Raw genomic sequence first — 14,862 nt, forward strand, 5'->3', positions numbered from 1 at the left:
AAAGTTATTGTGCTGCGTGATTTCTAACATATCCCAGTGCTTTCCATGTTTTCGACGTTAATAGTCATCCAAAAAGTATATGGCAGCGAACGAACATAACTTCGAGGGACTTACAGTATTGCAGCGAGATGACGTCAGTGAATCAACACTATATGTTATGTATAATGCATGATAACGGCATCATTCTATGCGATGATTGGCTCTCAGTGTATTACGTGGTGAAGTTCTGATCTAAGAAATTAAAATTGTCGTGTCTCTTGTGTTTCAACTAGCGGCCACGTAGTCCTGTAGATTTACGTCATTTGCCTAGATATCGTTCTGCAAAATTTTGCTTCCACTAAGTAATACAAAAGAATGAATTTTGAAAGTGAAGGCCGTCCACCACGAAGTACGGACGTCTTTGGAGTATTGCAAGAAACCAGACATGAGGGAACTGTAAAAGGCTCTGTATTTGCATCATGCGTGTGGCAGAGGTGTCCCGATTAGTAGGATGTCCGCTTCAGCATTGACGTTGAGTAAGATATGCAGCCGCTTGGTCAGCTGCACTGATTGCTAGCCCCGCTCTTTGGCATATGATGAACGATAGTCTCTACAAAGACCAGGCCAGATAGCACCATGCCAAAGATGACGACGACGCACCCCAAGAAGTGCATCAACCGCTCCCGGGGCAGGTAGCCGGGCTTCTTATGTATGACACCCACCAGGCATAAACCTGAAAGTGTCCGAATTGGCGGCTTTATAGAGAGTGCATAACACTACCCAGGCCCCCCAAAAAGACAACGAACCGTCCAAAAAGACACACAAACAAATCGAAAGAGACTGCAGATACGAATCCCTGGATGAGGCATTGGAGGTGCACGACGAATTTGAAAATGTGGCCCACACATGGGGGAGGGCAATATTTGTTCCCGCGAATAAAAGTTACTTATGCAAGGTTTTCTGATGACAACATTCTTTTCCTTCGTTGTCGTACGTCCCACGTATTATTGAACGACGATTGCTCTTGCCGTACTATACGAGTGCTCGCCCCTCTGGTATTCAATCGAACCTTCGTAGTTTATTGCAAGTAGCTCTATGACCAACTTGAAAGGGAGTAATACCGCTCTCTCTCTTTCTTTCCTTTTTTTTATTTTTGTAGAGATGTGTTCGACACAGAACCTTTCGACTTCGTGCGTTGAACAGCTGCATTCAGACGTTTTCTCTTGCCTAATTACAAGATCATCTACAACCACAACACTGTCGCTAACAGGAAGTTTTAATCTCCAAGAAACAACCACCCAGGGCCTCTCATGATGTCATGTGACAATACTTCGACGTTACGAGGCCGTTCCCACCCATCGCCTGGCCAGGCAAGGCCACCTGTTGGCTGTCATCATCTTCGCTTCGACGTGTCCACACCAGATGAATGTCACGCAACGTCACGCGAGCGGATCACAGGCTCTCGTGGATCTGCCCGCGTTGCAAGCTCTCACCGCAAACTATAGGTCAGGTGTGACAGTAATACTCATATTTTGTATTATAATACAAATGACAATATAATACTTCCCAGAAATCAGTAATATGATACTGATACATAATACTTCGATTTTCAGGTATTATAAATATAATGCATAATACTAATACCTTTGTGTATTACTCGAGCAATACTCGTAACACATTGATACAAATATCGGCGGTCCTCAAGAAGGAAAAAGCAGAAATATACACATTTTGTGCAGTAGCCATTCACACCGTCATACTCCAATCACATTTTACTTTAGGCGGTTACATTTTGCCATGTCCTCAAAGGGACAATCTTGTACTGCATGCCTATTCGGTCTCAGAAGAAGGCAGGTAAATGAAAATACCTCTCTTATCTGATGAGACAGTGCTGACGAATTTCGAGCACAGTTGACTTCCTACTCTCACAGTGTCCGTCTCGATTTCGTTCAGTCTGGGCATATAAAAAAATGAACTGCTCAAACTTGTGTGACCGTCCGCGATGCAACTGCCTACAGGAGTGACTTTACTGGACGTAAACAACGGGAATTAGCCGAGGCAGGCTACATTTTAGGACAAACACAACACGGACGGACGGACCGACCGACGGTCGACTACTGATGACTGATGATAACGACCGGTGACTACTGGATGACTAATCACCTAAAATGCGTTAATTAACTTTTCAATTACATGCTTTCGGGAAAATGCGAGACAGCAGAATTAGAAGCAATCATGATTTGAGTTCACCCTCTCTTTTAAAAATCATGATGTTTTAAAACATCCTGAGCTTTTGTCCTGTGAGCTTCTGTCCGCGCCCCGTTTGAAACATAACTCTCCAAATTTTGACCTGCAAATGAGCATTCCTGATAGAGCGATATGATTCCGGAGTCCACAACATGTACTGTATATGTTATATATCTTACTATAATAACTTATATATAGTAAAATAATATTATTAGAGCTGTATGAGCACTTGAGCGCCATCGTATAACGGAAATTGCCGATGCGCTCAACTGCCATTTCTCGCTCATTTCCTGCTCCAGGCAGTGAAACTTACATCGCAGGTTGGAAGTCCCCCTGGCTCCGGCACACTTGACCGCCATTCATGTGCTACGCTTATTGTGAACGGTACGTCGCTTTACGTAACATCCGCAGATTCTTCGTTCTCAACGATGTCACGACAATGATCTTGACGTCGAACGGTAGAAAATTTACTCCTCTATCAGGTATTAAAATTTGACGTGCCTATCTCAATTAGTACGGCAGCTTCGAAAATTTTCCCCGTCCCGCTCAGTAGAGGTGGGGAAGCCGTCGGACGTCGGCACGTAGCGACGACATCGCGCCACCAAGCACTTTGACAATTTTCCGGCGTTCGAAGTTTTCCGTTTCAGTGTCCCTACCGCTCGTGCGGATTCAGTGGTACCTGTGTCGCGTGGGGAGGACTTTGAAAATTTTCAGGCGTCCGGACTTTGCTGTTCCCTCGTCCCTACCGCACATGGGGAAATAGTTAGGTTGCGTACGATTTCGCCCCGTTGGGACCCTGTCATTCCTGCGTCATCTGAACTGAGAGCACAAGATACACGGACAAAGAACGGAGAAACAGACAGGACGGGCGTCCTCGCTGTTTCTCCGTTCTTTGTCCGTGTATCTTGCGCTCTCAGTTCAGATGTCTCATTACCAACTAGCCCAATCCTCAACCCTTCTCAAATTCCTTCGTCGCGTGGAGGGGGACTCTGAACATTTTCTGGCCTCCGGCTTTGCACTTCACGCGTCCCTACCGCACGTGGGGACATCGTTAGCGTGCGTACTCTACCGACACTGCCGTTCCTGCGTCGCGTGAGTGGACTCTGAAAATTTTCAGTCGTTCATGTTTTGCTGTTCCCTCGCCCCTACCGCAATTGCGGATTCTGTGACTCCTGCATCGAGTGGAGGGACTTTGAAATTTTTCAGGCGTTCTGGCTTTGCCGTTACCTCGTCCCTACCGCACGTGCAGATTCTGTCGTTCCTTCGTCGCGTCTGGGGGGTGGGTGGGCGGGGGGATACCCGGGCGGAATCGCACCCCAAAAAGTCACTTCCACACATATACAGGACACATTCGTGAGCGTCATTCTCACCTGGGAAGATGTATATATTAAGCATTGAGAGGCAGCCCAAGAACTTCAAAGCGATTCCGAGGTCAATGGGTAATACAGCCAGTAACATGGGAGCCAAGAACCAGATGGCCAAGGCGATGAAGGTTCGCTTCCGCTCTCCCTTATTGGCTTCCTCGGCTGAGAGATGGTAAAACCTGATGTACATACTGTCCAGCTCCTCCCTGTAGAACGAGGAAGGAAATAAATGTTTTCCAGACAGTCGTGCACTGCTCAAAAAACAGAGCTTCAGCATATAATACCCCTGTCGCACGGGCAGTCTTCAATCAGCATGAAACAAATGGTAATTGAACATGCGCGCAGCGTCACTCTGTGCGCAGCGTGTCAACCTGTCAGGAAGCATTGGGTCGAACGATGTTTGAGAAGTTGCTACGTTATAACCCTGTCACACGGGCAGCCTTCAATTACCATGGAAACCAACGACCATTGAAAATGCGCGCAGCGGCACCAAGCGCGTAACGCGTCAACTTCCTAACCAGCATTGGATCCAATGTTTTCTGATAGGTTGACACATTACACGCTAAGTGGTGCTACCTGCATTTTCAATGGTCATTGATCTCGATGGCCGTTGAAGACTGCCCGTGTGACAGTGGTATAACACGCTCGCTATCGAAACGCGCTGGTTAAATCAGTGCCGTGTATTAAAAAGGGAGTTTCCGCCATTAATGGAATCTGCATATACCTGAGGCTCCCCCCACTTTTTGAGGTATCTAGCCAATCACAGGTCGAAATACAGTTCCCTATTATTACAGACCATCCAGTAGTTATACCTGGGGTTCCCGGTCTGTGGTATTTACCGAAAAGTACCGATAAACGTACACGCACGTAAATACATACATAACTTACGTACATAGACGTACGTAAGAACGGATATTCCGTCTTTAGCGTTGCCGATAGTCAGGATCCAGGCGAGTTACAAATAGATCTGCGTAATTACAATAGGACTGTTTGATCAGGAAGTGCCCCAGCTAGAGCCTAGAGACCATGGAGTGTACCAGTGCAAGCTATTCGCCTATTCTGCGAACACTCAAAACTAGCACACAAACCGACTGAATGATTTGCCTTCCACAAGAAAGCTCCAATGCTAATTCCTAGATTAGAGTAGAGTAGAGTAGAGTAGAGTACATTTTATTTCCATAACAAAGGTATACAGTGCCAAAAATACTCAGAAATAAAGGAAATAGAATAATTAACGTAGGGTTCTAAGATAAAGGGATCAAACGCTATTCGCCTTACAGTGAAAAGAGTGGTGTGCGATGTCAACTACATCGCTAACATGTACCTCACAAACTTATCAACCCCTGATTTCAACAGTTGGCATTGTAAGGAAACACACACACATACAAGGACATCAAGTGTGGCTTCACTGTATGCATGGGGAACTCCCGTCACGTCCCTCGCTGGTTTCCACCGGGTGTCTTCATGTTTCGAAATATTACCATCGAAACACACCGATTCCTGGTGAGCGGAATAGCCACCGATTTCTCCCACCGAAAACCGGGAACCCTACACTCTTAAAAATGAACTTCACCACATAGGACGCTCCTAGCCAACCATCACCCCGTATGACAACGTTCTCGCCCTAGATTTGTTGAAGACGGGAGGGGGAGCCTATTTTGTGCCGTGCATAATGGCACAAAATAGGCTCCTCCTCCCGTTTTCAACAAATCAGGGGCAAGAACGTTGTCATTCGGGATGATGGTTGGCTAGGAGCGTGCTATGTGGGGAAGTTCATTTCTAAGAGTGTACTTATACCTCACCTTATTTTCTCTTGCTTCGTACTTTCCTACTGCCCCCTGTTCGAATACCATGGGAAGCTAGCGAGGTCCAAGCTACCCAAGCCACTAGGTAAGAGCACAAGCAGCACGCCATTATTGGTCCAATATTGGACCCATATGGGCTGCCACGATTGCCAATATTGGTCCAATATGGGCTGCCAATATGGGACCATTATGGGGAGCGCAACGAGGCTCCTTATTGCACCAATATGGGGTGCCCATATTGGCAAGCCCATTTTGCCCATATTGCGCAAATATTTTCGTGATAACGCCAACGGCGAGTCCGCGTAACAATAAAGAATTATCTGGGTCAATATCCACCACTGATATTACTTCTCCCTTCTTTTTGCTTTTTTAGTTCTGCGGATCTTCTGATTGATCCACGTTGCAGCATTACAAAAAGAACACCGCATCACCGTAGAAACGAAGAACAGGTGCTATGCCAGTCTTCGTATTACCAATTATAGGATGGGACAAACGAAAGCTCGCCCACACCACGATTCAAATATAGTACTGCTCTCGCCCTAAAAACGAAGAGCAGGATCAACTAGTGCTAGGCAGGCAGTCCCACGAAACTGCCAATGCCAAACATGCCCCAGGAACCTTCATTAGGATCGCAATAGTGTATGCACCAAAAATTTCCAACCCGCTCCGAGAGTACAAAGGAGCGAAACACTTTCGTGACGGTGACGGACATACGCCTCAGCAACTCACACTGCCTGCAGTAAACTGAAAGCACCTAGCTTTACAGAAGAGCCATCCCTTCCTATCGAACATTGTGTTTTTCACTTGACCTGCCGCAATTCGGTTATCATCAGAGGAACCAGCGACGTTTTAGCCCGTATGAATCGTCCGATCCGACAGTCACGCATGCGCATTAGTTGTAGGACGCGTGGTTTCGCACACACGACCACCCTCTCAGTCGGTTCCACTGATTGGCGCTGGCATCGCGAAGCAAGATGGCAGCTGCTTCCAGAAAATGGCAAGTTGAGTTGTTGAGTTCTAGTGATTGTTATAATGGGATTTCCACGTATGCTGACTGGTTCGAATAATGTGTATCACCTGCGGGAAGATGTAACGACGTATTGAATTGCCGTGCTGCTTGGGCATTTGTGCAACACGGGTACATACCATGTTCTCCATTTTCAGTTAATACACCGACTGTTGGTGGAAAGTAGAATCTACGTTGTCTAGTGTTGACTAACGTTGAACAATGTTGAATGTAGAATGATAACGCTGAACCAACGCTGTTTCAACTGTACCTGGTCAATGGTGGATTGTGAACGTAAAGTAAAACGTTGATTTTTCAGGAAAGAATCAACTGTAGTTATACGCAGCAAATAGTTGCGTTGGTTGTACATTGTACCTTCAACATATTGTCAACTTTTATCACGAATGGAAACCCGTTGCTTCTTCAGTGCGCACCCAATTGTTTCGCACTGTATTTTATTTTTACGTTCCATTGTGCCGTTCGCGTGTAGAGTAAGGCCTGTATGACGTGGTATCTATATCACTCATGCTGCCATTACTAATAATATTTATTGATTTTACACCCTCATAGCATTACACTTTTTTACCCATATTTGTAAACGACTCATCACGAATCGCACGTATTTAGTAAACAAAGACAAAAAAAAACATATTTTACCTTTTCCACGCCATTATAATGATCGGTCACGCAGGCTGAGGGATATAACAAGAAATCAATTTCACAACAAGCGCGAGCCGAGCGCAACTACGTCTGCCTCATCGCCATCGACATTCTCCAACCGCCGTTTCAAATAGTCGATGCTGGCGAGTGGCGAGGCCACGGAGGAGAAGTAAGGAGACCGAACTCGGCTGGAAAACGACGTCCAAATTCCTCGAGTCAATTGTTGGCCGCGAAGCGGCGCTTGCGTTCCCTCCGGTACTAGCTCCGCGAAATCTACTGCACGGCAATGCGCCGTTTCTGCTCGAATACTCTACTAAAAAGCGTTCAAAACGAATGTTTGTTTGGTAAGCATAAACAACGGTGTCCCCAATAACGAGTTAATATGTTCTGGTCAGCTACAATCCTTTTTTCAGTTTCTGCTACCTCGTTTTTGTCTCATAGGTGGAAGCTACCCCAAAGGAAGCAAACGTTGTTCTGAAAAGCCTCATTTGAATGGTATGGAGGGAAGAGTATGTTAGAACCTCTGTAATCGAAAGTCGCCGGACGCGATCTTTCCGGAACCGCGGGTTATGTGGGTCGTCGCATAAGCTGGGACTGAGGAAGTTTTATCTCCGTACGTGTCAAGCAGTTAAGAAACCTTTGTGTGTGTGAGTGCAAGGAGGGGCGGGACGCTCTGCTGAAGGTTCACGGTGGGGTTCCGAAGGTTCTGGCGCTTAGTTTCTTGTTTCTTGTCATGCATGCCAATCGCTCGGTTTTGAGAAGTGCAAAAGAAACTCGGGATCTAGTCTCTAACGTGTGTTGACGAACACTGACTTCTACATTATACACTATCGCTTTGATGTTCAGTTTCAAGTTACTTCAGCACAAGCATGCTGCGCAAAGCGTTACACCAGGGATTTTACTCCCCCCCCCCCCCAAAAAAAAAGAAGGAACAATATTGCAACACTACCAATATATACCTGCCAGAAAAGCTAAAAAGTCCTAAATCCAGTAGATTTGGGATTCACCCCCACCACCACCACCCCGGGACACCAAGATGAAAATCGTCTTTGAGATCCCTTCTTTAAACAGGAAGTACATGCACTGAATCCTGTACCACGCGTGTGCAAACCTGCGACAGAAGTGCGTTCTGGTATTGAAGGAACGAATAACCGAGAGACACGCACCAGTTAGTCTGCGCCCTATCTCTTTTAGCGTTCTGGTACCTTGGTATTAAATTCGTGTATGCTGGCATGCGAAATGAAACTCTATCCTCTCTATCCCAGCGGATGCATTACAATTATGACAAAAAGCTCTCGTTTCCCAAAGCGTTGTGCATACGAAGCGGCTGGTAGAAACGCGTCCGACAAAGCTCTCGTGCAACAGCTGGAATGCAATTGTGGATTAACCAGCCCCATTACATCATTTCCCTACGCTGCGAGGTGTTCACGGGAACTACACTCTAAATATTTTCACACCTTTAAAGGTGTAAAATTGGTGTATTCTCATGTATTACACCTATTTTACACCCTAGAACCTTGGCTTCAAAATTTTCGAGGGTGTAACTATGGTGAATTACACCCTTTTATGAGACATTGTCAGGAGGGTGTGATGAGAGTGCAACAGAGGGTGTATTTGGAGGTGGGACAGGCTCCATTTCACAGGCTAAATGTATTCCTGTTCCTGTGCAGTGTTGGAGTCCTTGTGGTACTCAGAACATAAGCTTGTGATACAAGTTGTGATATAAAGACCAAATGCACAGTTACTCAACATTTGGTACACTGTCATCTAACCCCTTCAAGGTTAGATGACTGGAAAATATAAAATTACTACTATGTGATAAAGCTGTATTAAGTGATACGTTTGAATACCTTCATGCCTACGTAATGTAGGATATGTATGCTGCATGGCATAATGTCAACCTAATAAAAGCATAACTATTCAGTTCTTGTGATTGTGTCTGATATGTATGATGCCCGCATATACCCACATCAATCACCTATAATATGTGTGCTGTGCAACATGTGTCTGCCATGTCCTATTTTTGCTTCACACAGGGTACAGCTGAGTAGTGTACTTGAAAAGTATTACAAGTTCAGTGTGAGAAAAGTATATACTTGACTTTTTAAAGAATATTTTGCATGGCTGTGATCGAAGAGTGATGCCAAGATAGCCACAATGACACTCCAAACTACCAAGCATGTGCCTTCTGTAAAAACTAGAAACACTATATTTTCGCAGTGAAGCTGTAATAATTTCCAGCTGCCTCTTCTATGGTCTGCAGGTTACATTACACCCTTCCATACAATTACACCCTTGATTTCTTGATGGTGTTCCGTTACACCTTAAAAGGTGTGCGCCATGCACATGTTCTTTTACACCCTTTAAGGTGTAAAATTATTTAGAGTGTAATAGTGATCAGTGCAAACCATTCATCAAAGGACATCTCGTGGTCGTGCGTTGGCGGTGATGTAAATACCCGTGCCACCCTGTACTATGTCGGACAACAACCTTTGTGCTTCTTCGGGTGTATTCTCTTATCTCAAATAAAAAAAATAAACAACAGCTTATTGACTGCGAGAGCACTACGCTTATGGAGACATTCAAGCCTTCAAGCCAATGCGGAGTCCCCTTCACGCCGGCTTTCCAGCATTCTAAAATAAAAGCTTCTCGCTTTGCACTAACAAAAACTGTAGGCGAAAAATTCATAGAGAGATCGTTCCTTGACACACGACAATCGTGTTTACTTATATCAAAATATTTTTGTCGGCTCGCACTGGACACACCAGTGCATCTAAAAGAGTGCACTACAGCAACGTTATTTCAGAGGAGCAAGTACCTGACAGAGCGCGAGCGCTGCGCCGCGGCCACAATTAGACTCAAGGAATCGAGACCACGCCAGTCCTCCTCAGGTACCCGCGGACGCGGCTGTAGAGTATGTACCACTGCGCCCATACACCATGTTGCAAGCCCATTGGCCTAGACTGTGCGCGCGCTCCGATTGGTCGAGAACGTTTTGAAATCGCATTTTGTACGCGCGCATGTGCGTACAGCGTCTCGACCGTTTCAGCATAGTCGGCATGTCGTCCTCCTGTGTTCGGTGGTGTCAATCGACAGAACAGTTTGCAGAAATATGTTCGCGGATTTATTCGTGCGTTATTGTGAGTCTACGCGTGCTGTGGTGTTCCTGGACACAACTATTATCCCACGAACAATTTGTCAACTGCGGTACCGGAATGCTTCATGAGTTGGAGCGTGAAGAAAAAAGTTCAGGCGCCGTTGGATTTCGAGGACTGTCAACAAACACAGGATTACGTGCTACACAAGCGCTTTTCGATTCGCTATAATGGATGTACCGCGGGCAGCGAAAGAAGATGCTCATCATGAAATGGTACGCACTCATGAGACTGGCTGTCAGTATTAGGAGTTGAACGGTGTGTTCGTTCTGCTTCATGTTCGAACCTTGTCCCAGTGTGTCAGCAACGCAGTGGGCTTTGTACGCACAGTGCACCCATCTATCAGATCGTTGAATTAGTGCTTTGTATCAAATAAATCTTTATTTTACCCTAAAATCGCTTTAGTTATTTTGAATACCGAGTAACGGCGGCAGGCCTGAAATCCAGTAGAAGTCGATGGTAGCCAGGACTGACCGAAAAGCCAGCCAGACATGGGGGCTCCTGATTGGCCGACTGGTTGTGCATAATATCCACCACGTCGCAATTTCATTGGTCGTGTGCCCAGTGTTGTGTGAATTATCTCAAACTATGGACTCTATGGGGAGCTGTTGGAGCCTGACCACGCTTTCTCAACGGCGGCACGGCAGAGTTCGTTCTCCTTACTTCTCCTCCGTGGGCGAGGCGCGTCGTCGTGGCAGTTCAGTAGGATGGACATTCATTTTGTCACAGGAAAAGGTCTTGGGAACGTCAGCATCATGCGTATTTTGTACTGCAATCTCTGGAGCATCGAGGCAGTACTGGCCAGTGTTGTGAACAACCATGTTGAGCATAGCAGCGAATGCCGTACTGTGCGAGAGGAAGCGTTCCTTTGTTCTCCGCCCTTCAAGTTTCACAGGTGAGTTTTTTTTTCCTCATTTTGCCTCACTTAAGATATGTGCGTTCTTGTTTTCTCAACGATCACATGTGGTAGAAGTGTGGTGCATAACAGTTTAGTATCCGAAGTAAACAGCTTTGTGTCGTTCTCTGCACCTGCAGAATCTGGTTGCGTATCACTGACAAATTTATGAGAACTGTGGGACTGTGTGTGGTGTGCGTGTGTGATATGTAGTTTGGTGTATCCGAATGTTTATTAAAGATGTTCTGATGATATCCTACTGGGGTCAGGTTTAATGCTGTCTGGTTTATGGCTGCTGTAAATGCCTTCCCAGTGTCGACATCAGTTTGCAACGGGGCTTTACTTCATTGTTGAAGTCGCACGTTCAAAGAGTACGTAGCGCAGTTATTTCAGATGTTACAAGTTGCAAAATGCAGATATCTTTGTTCACGTCTCTTCGATTCGTGCACTATTTTATAGCTGCTCGTGATATCTTGAACTGGGAGTGGTGAAAGCAGCGGTGGCCTATTCTATGAGCAGTCTCGTAGTACAGATAAGATTGGCTGCAAAGGAAATGAGTTACCTTTCCACATCTGACTGCGATGTTCTCCAAGGTTCCTTGTTTTTTGTATAACCGCTAATCTGGTTGTTGAGTGAGCTAGTGTCGCTGTTTCTAGTTTTGTATGAACTAATAGCTTCTGTTACAGTTGTCAGAGAGCTTGAACTGCAAGTGATTTCGTCACATCGATAGACAGCGTCAAGCATGTGTAAAGCACCTGGTGTCGCTCTCTACAACTATGAAGAGCAGGGCATAAACCAGAACACGAAGACATCACTTTGACATGCAGGTGATTAGGCTGCTTCCGCATCACACCATCTATACTCCGAAAGATGCTGTGGTAGGTGTCATGCACGTGTTCCCAGTGGTGTGTCTGTTTTTGACGTCTATTTATGGTAGTGTTTCAGCTGCTATCCCACTAGATGGAATGACCTATGTTATTGGTTATCTTTCAGATATGACCGTTGCGAAGAGGCGTAGCGACCATCTATGTGATTATTATTATTATTATGTCCATTATCACTGATTATCTTTTTGTACATGTTTCATTACTTGATTTAAGATTTTAATAAACAAGCACATAAACGGTCATGCCCCTCATTGCCTTATTGAATATTCATTATTACATATTTGTACTATTGTATTTGGACACAGTTAGGTTTGGAGATACCTGCACTTTTGCCCCAGCAGAAGTGGAGTAGCATAGTAGGAAGTGGTAGCAATAGACAACGTAGAATATACAGCAATTCACAACATTTGGTGAACGTTCTATTAACGTAGAAAAAACAACAGTCAACGTAGAAATAGCGTTATAAAATTATAGTAGATTCTATGCGTTTTTGACCGGACGTTTTCTACGTAGAGTCTACACTGCACGCTATCGCAGATTCTACGATGGTGTCGTAGATTTGCTATGTTATTTCAACGTTGATTCTACATTTCGTGGTCGACTGGGATGGGGCCAATATAGGGGAATCTTCGCGAAACGGGTCCCATATTTGACCCGTATCTTTAATGACCAGCTAATGTGGGCGCAATATTGTGCGCTGTTTGGGAGCCCTTTTCAGGGCTTCTCTCGTTCTTGCCCAAAGCAGCTGTTCTCCGAGCTACTCGCCGCGTTTCCTGACGGCTGGCAGCGTTGTCAGCCTAGAAAACTTGGCAACCCTCCACGTTGTATTTGCACTTCTTGTGTAGTGCAGTGTACTTATCTGTGCATCTCTCGTTTTCTTATGAATTTCCCGCTGTGCTGTGCGCCCTTACTGCTGTTAGGTGCAGCGCCTGTGAAATCCAGTGCAGTGCAGTGTTCTGTGTGTGAGCGTAGTGACCTTTGAAGTGTTGTGCCTTGTTTTACACCTTCTAACTGAAGTGCTGTTTAACTAGTGACGAACAATGACAACATTGACTCCGATGACAATCGACTTCGCGGGACCCCCAGCAACACTCTGAGGCACCCAAATGCAGCTCCGCCAACCCCAAAGAAACGGAAACTGCGACGTAACAGTAGCATGTCTGAGACATCGTCAATATGCTCCACTCCCGGCAAAGCAATGAAAACGTTTGACGTTCCAAACACCACTACCAACGCCGCCGAAACGAAAAACTTTCATGACGAAGATGACAACGGTTGTGTGAGTGTTGTCCACAAAACGAACAGGAAAGCGGGAATATCCGTGATAGTCAGCCCTGTGGACAGTGTCACTTATCCACGTTAACCCGAACTCCGTGGCAAAGGAGGTACTCCAGGCCACGCAAGAAAGCACTAAACGCCAGCGTATCCCAGCAGACGGAAGCCTTGTTATCTCCGTCGCCTCCTTGGCAGCCGCAAAAACACTTCTCGCGCTCACGTCAGCCACCAACGTCGCCGTCACGACGCGCGTCCCGGAGTCATACGCGCGAAACGTGGGGAAGACCATAGACCTGCGAGCTCTCTACACAGATGCCATGGTGACAGAATGACATTCTTGTCGGCGATGATCCTACCAATGGCATCCCAACAATATCGCCGGGGCATTACAGGCAGGTCTTTGTTGCACGCCGTCGATCCAACTATGTCGTGTTCTCTCCCAGGCCGTTTGCCCCGCTGTCTCACTTCCCTTCCGCATCGACTTCGCCTCAATGCGGCTTTCACCCCGCTGTTCAGACACAGACAAGGTTATGCGTCAACGAGCTCGTGTTCCAACTGCGGCATAGTGGCAAGCATTCAACACATCCTCATCGACTGCCCTGTATACAGTTCGGAGACAGCACTGCTCCCAACTGACCCGTCTCAACAACAAACCGCTCAGCCTTGCAGCAATCTTGGGTCATTGGTCTAACCCTGTGCAGCACCGTCAATGCCTGCACTCATTCTATGTGTTCCTGACGTCTTCTTACCTGCTTGAACTCCTGTGACCTCAGAGCTGTTGCCATGAATGCGGAGATGTGTTCTTCACAGTATTTCATCTCCGGTAGCCGACCGGATGAACTACTATCCCACCAGTTACGACGCACCCACGTGTGTGATATCTCATTTGCGTCCGTCATGTGTGTGTGTGCGAGTGTGTATGCCTTGTCTTTTTCATCGTCATTCCACTCATATACTAACCCACAGGCACTGAGGTATGGTACCGCAATTGTGGCGGTGAATCAACTCATCCCATAATCATTCATGTTGTTGTTGTTGTTGAGCAGCTCCTACACTTCGTACGCCCAATTGGTGCCATCAAAGTTCGCCGCCAAAGATCCTACCAGGAACAAGAGAATGGTGGCATGAAAGTGAAGAACTCTAGTAGTGTCATCATAACCTTCAAGTCTGATATCAAGATGCCCAACACTGTGAAGCTTGAGTTTGACACGTACATGCTGCACGAGTATTTCTCACCGACGAAGTGTTTCAACTGTATGCGTTTTGGCCACCTCGCCAAAAACTGGAGAGGGGCCACGCGCTACAAGATTTGTGGTGGTCCTCAGAGCCACCGAGCCTGCACGTCAAGATGGGAAAAGCGATGTGCAAACTGCCAAGGACCTCATGCTGTAATCTATGGAGGATGCCTCCGCAGGAAGGCTGCCATCGCAGCCGAAAAGACGACGTACTGGGCGACGTAAAACCGACAGTCGAGAACAAAAGCAGGTCTACTAGAAGCAAGCAACCAAGGTCCAACAACCAGCACACAAACGGTAACACCGTTTCTCCTGGCAGCACCGAAGCCCGAAGTTGCAACACTTCCAACGCCA

General features: G+C 46.3%; 1 protein-coding gene and 1 long non-coding RNA gene across 4 annotated transcripts in view; one reads left to right on the forward strand and one right to left on the reverse strand.

Moving 5' to 3' along the window:
- Positions 1-429: 429 nt before the first annotated feature.
- LOC135383079 (sodium-coupled neutral amino acid transporter 7-like) overlaps positions 430-14,862 on the reverse strand; it is an 84,217-nt gene continuing 69,784 nt past the window's right edge. For 2 of the 3 annotated variants that reach the window (XM_064612701.1, XM_064612699.1), the window contains 2 exons: positions 3,597-3,796; positions 430-712 (listed from right to left, as the gene is read on the reverse strand). In XM_064612701.1, the coding sequence (XP_064468771.1) occupies positions 537-712; positions 3,597-3,796 (376 nt within the window). In that variant the 3' untranslated portion in view covers positions 430-536. Of the gene's footprint in view, positions 713-1,848; positions 1,934-3,596; positions 3,797-14,862 lie in introns of those variants that run through there. The other variant, XM_064612700.1, reaches the window with a different exon arrangement.
- On the forward strand, positions 11,902-12,237 carry LOC135383078 (uncharacterized). The gene is made up of 2 exons (XR_010419654.1): positions 11,902-11,989; positions 12,105-12,237. It is a non-coding gene; the product is annotated as an uncharacterized LOC135383078 (long non-coding RNA).

The sequence above is a fragment of the Ornithodoros turicata genome, chromosome 2 (genome assembly GCF_037126465.1).
Source record: "Ornithodoros turicata isolate Travis chromosome 2, ASM3712646v1, whole genome shotgun sequence".
In the NCBI taxonomy this organism is placed as follows: domain Eukaryota; kingdom Metazoa; phylum Arthropoda; class Arachnida; order Ixodida; family Argasidae; genus Ornithodoros; species Ornithodoros turicata.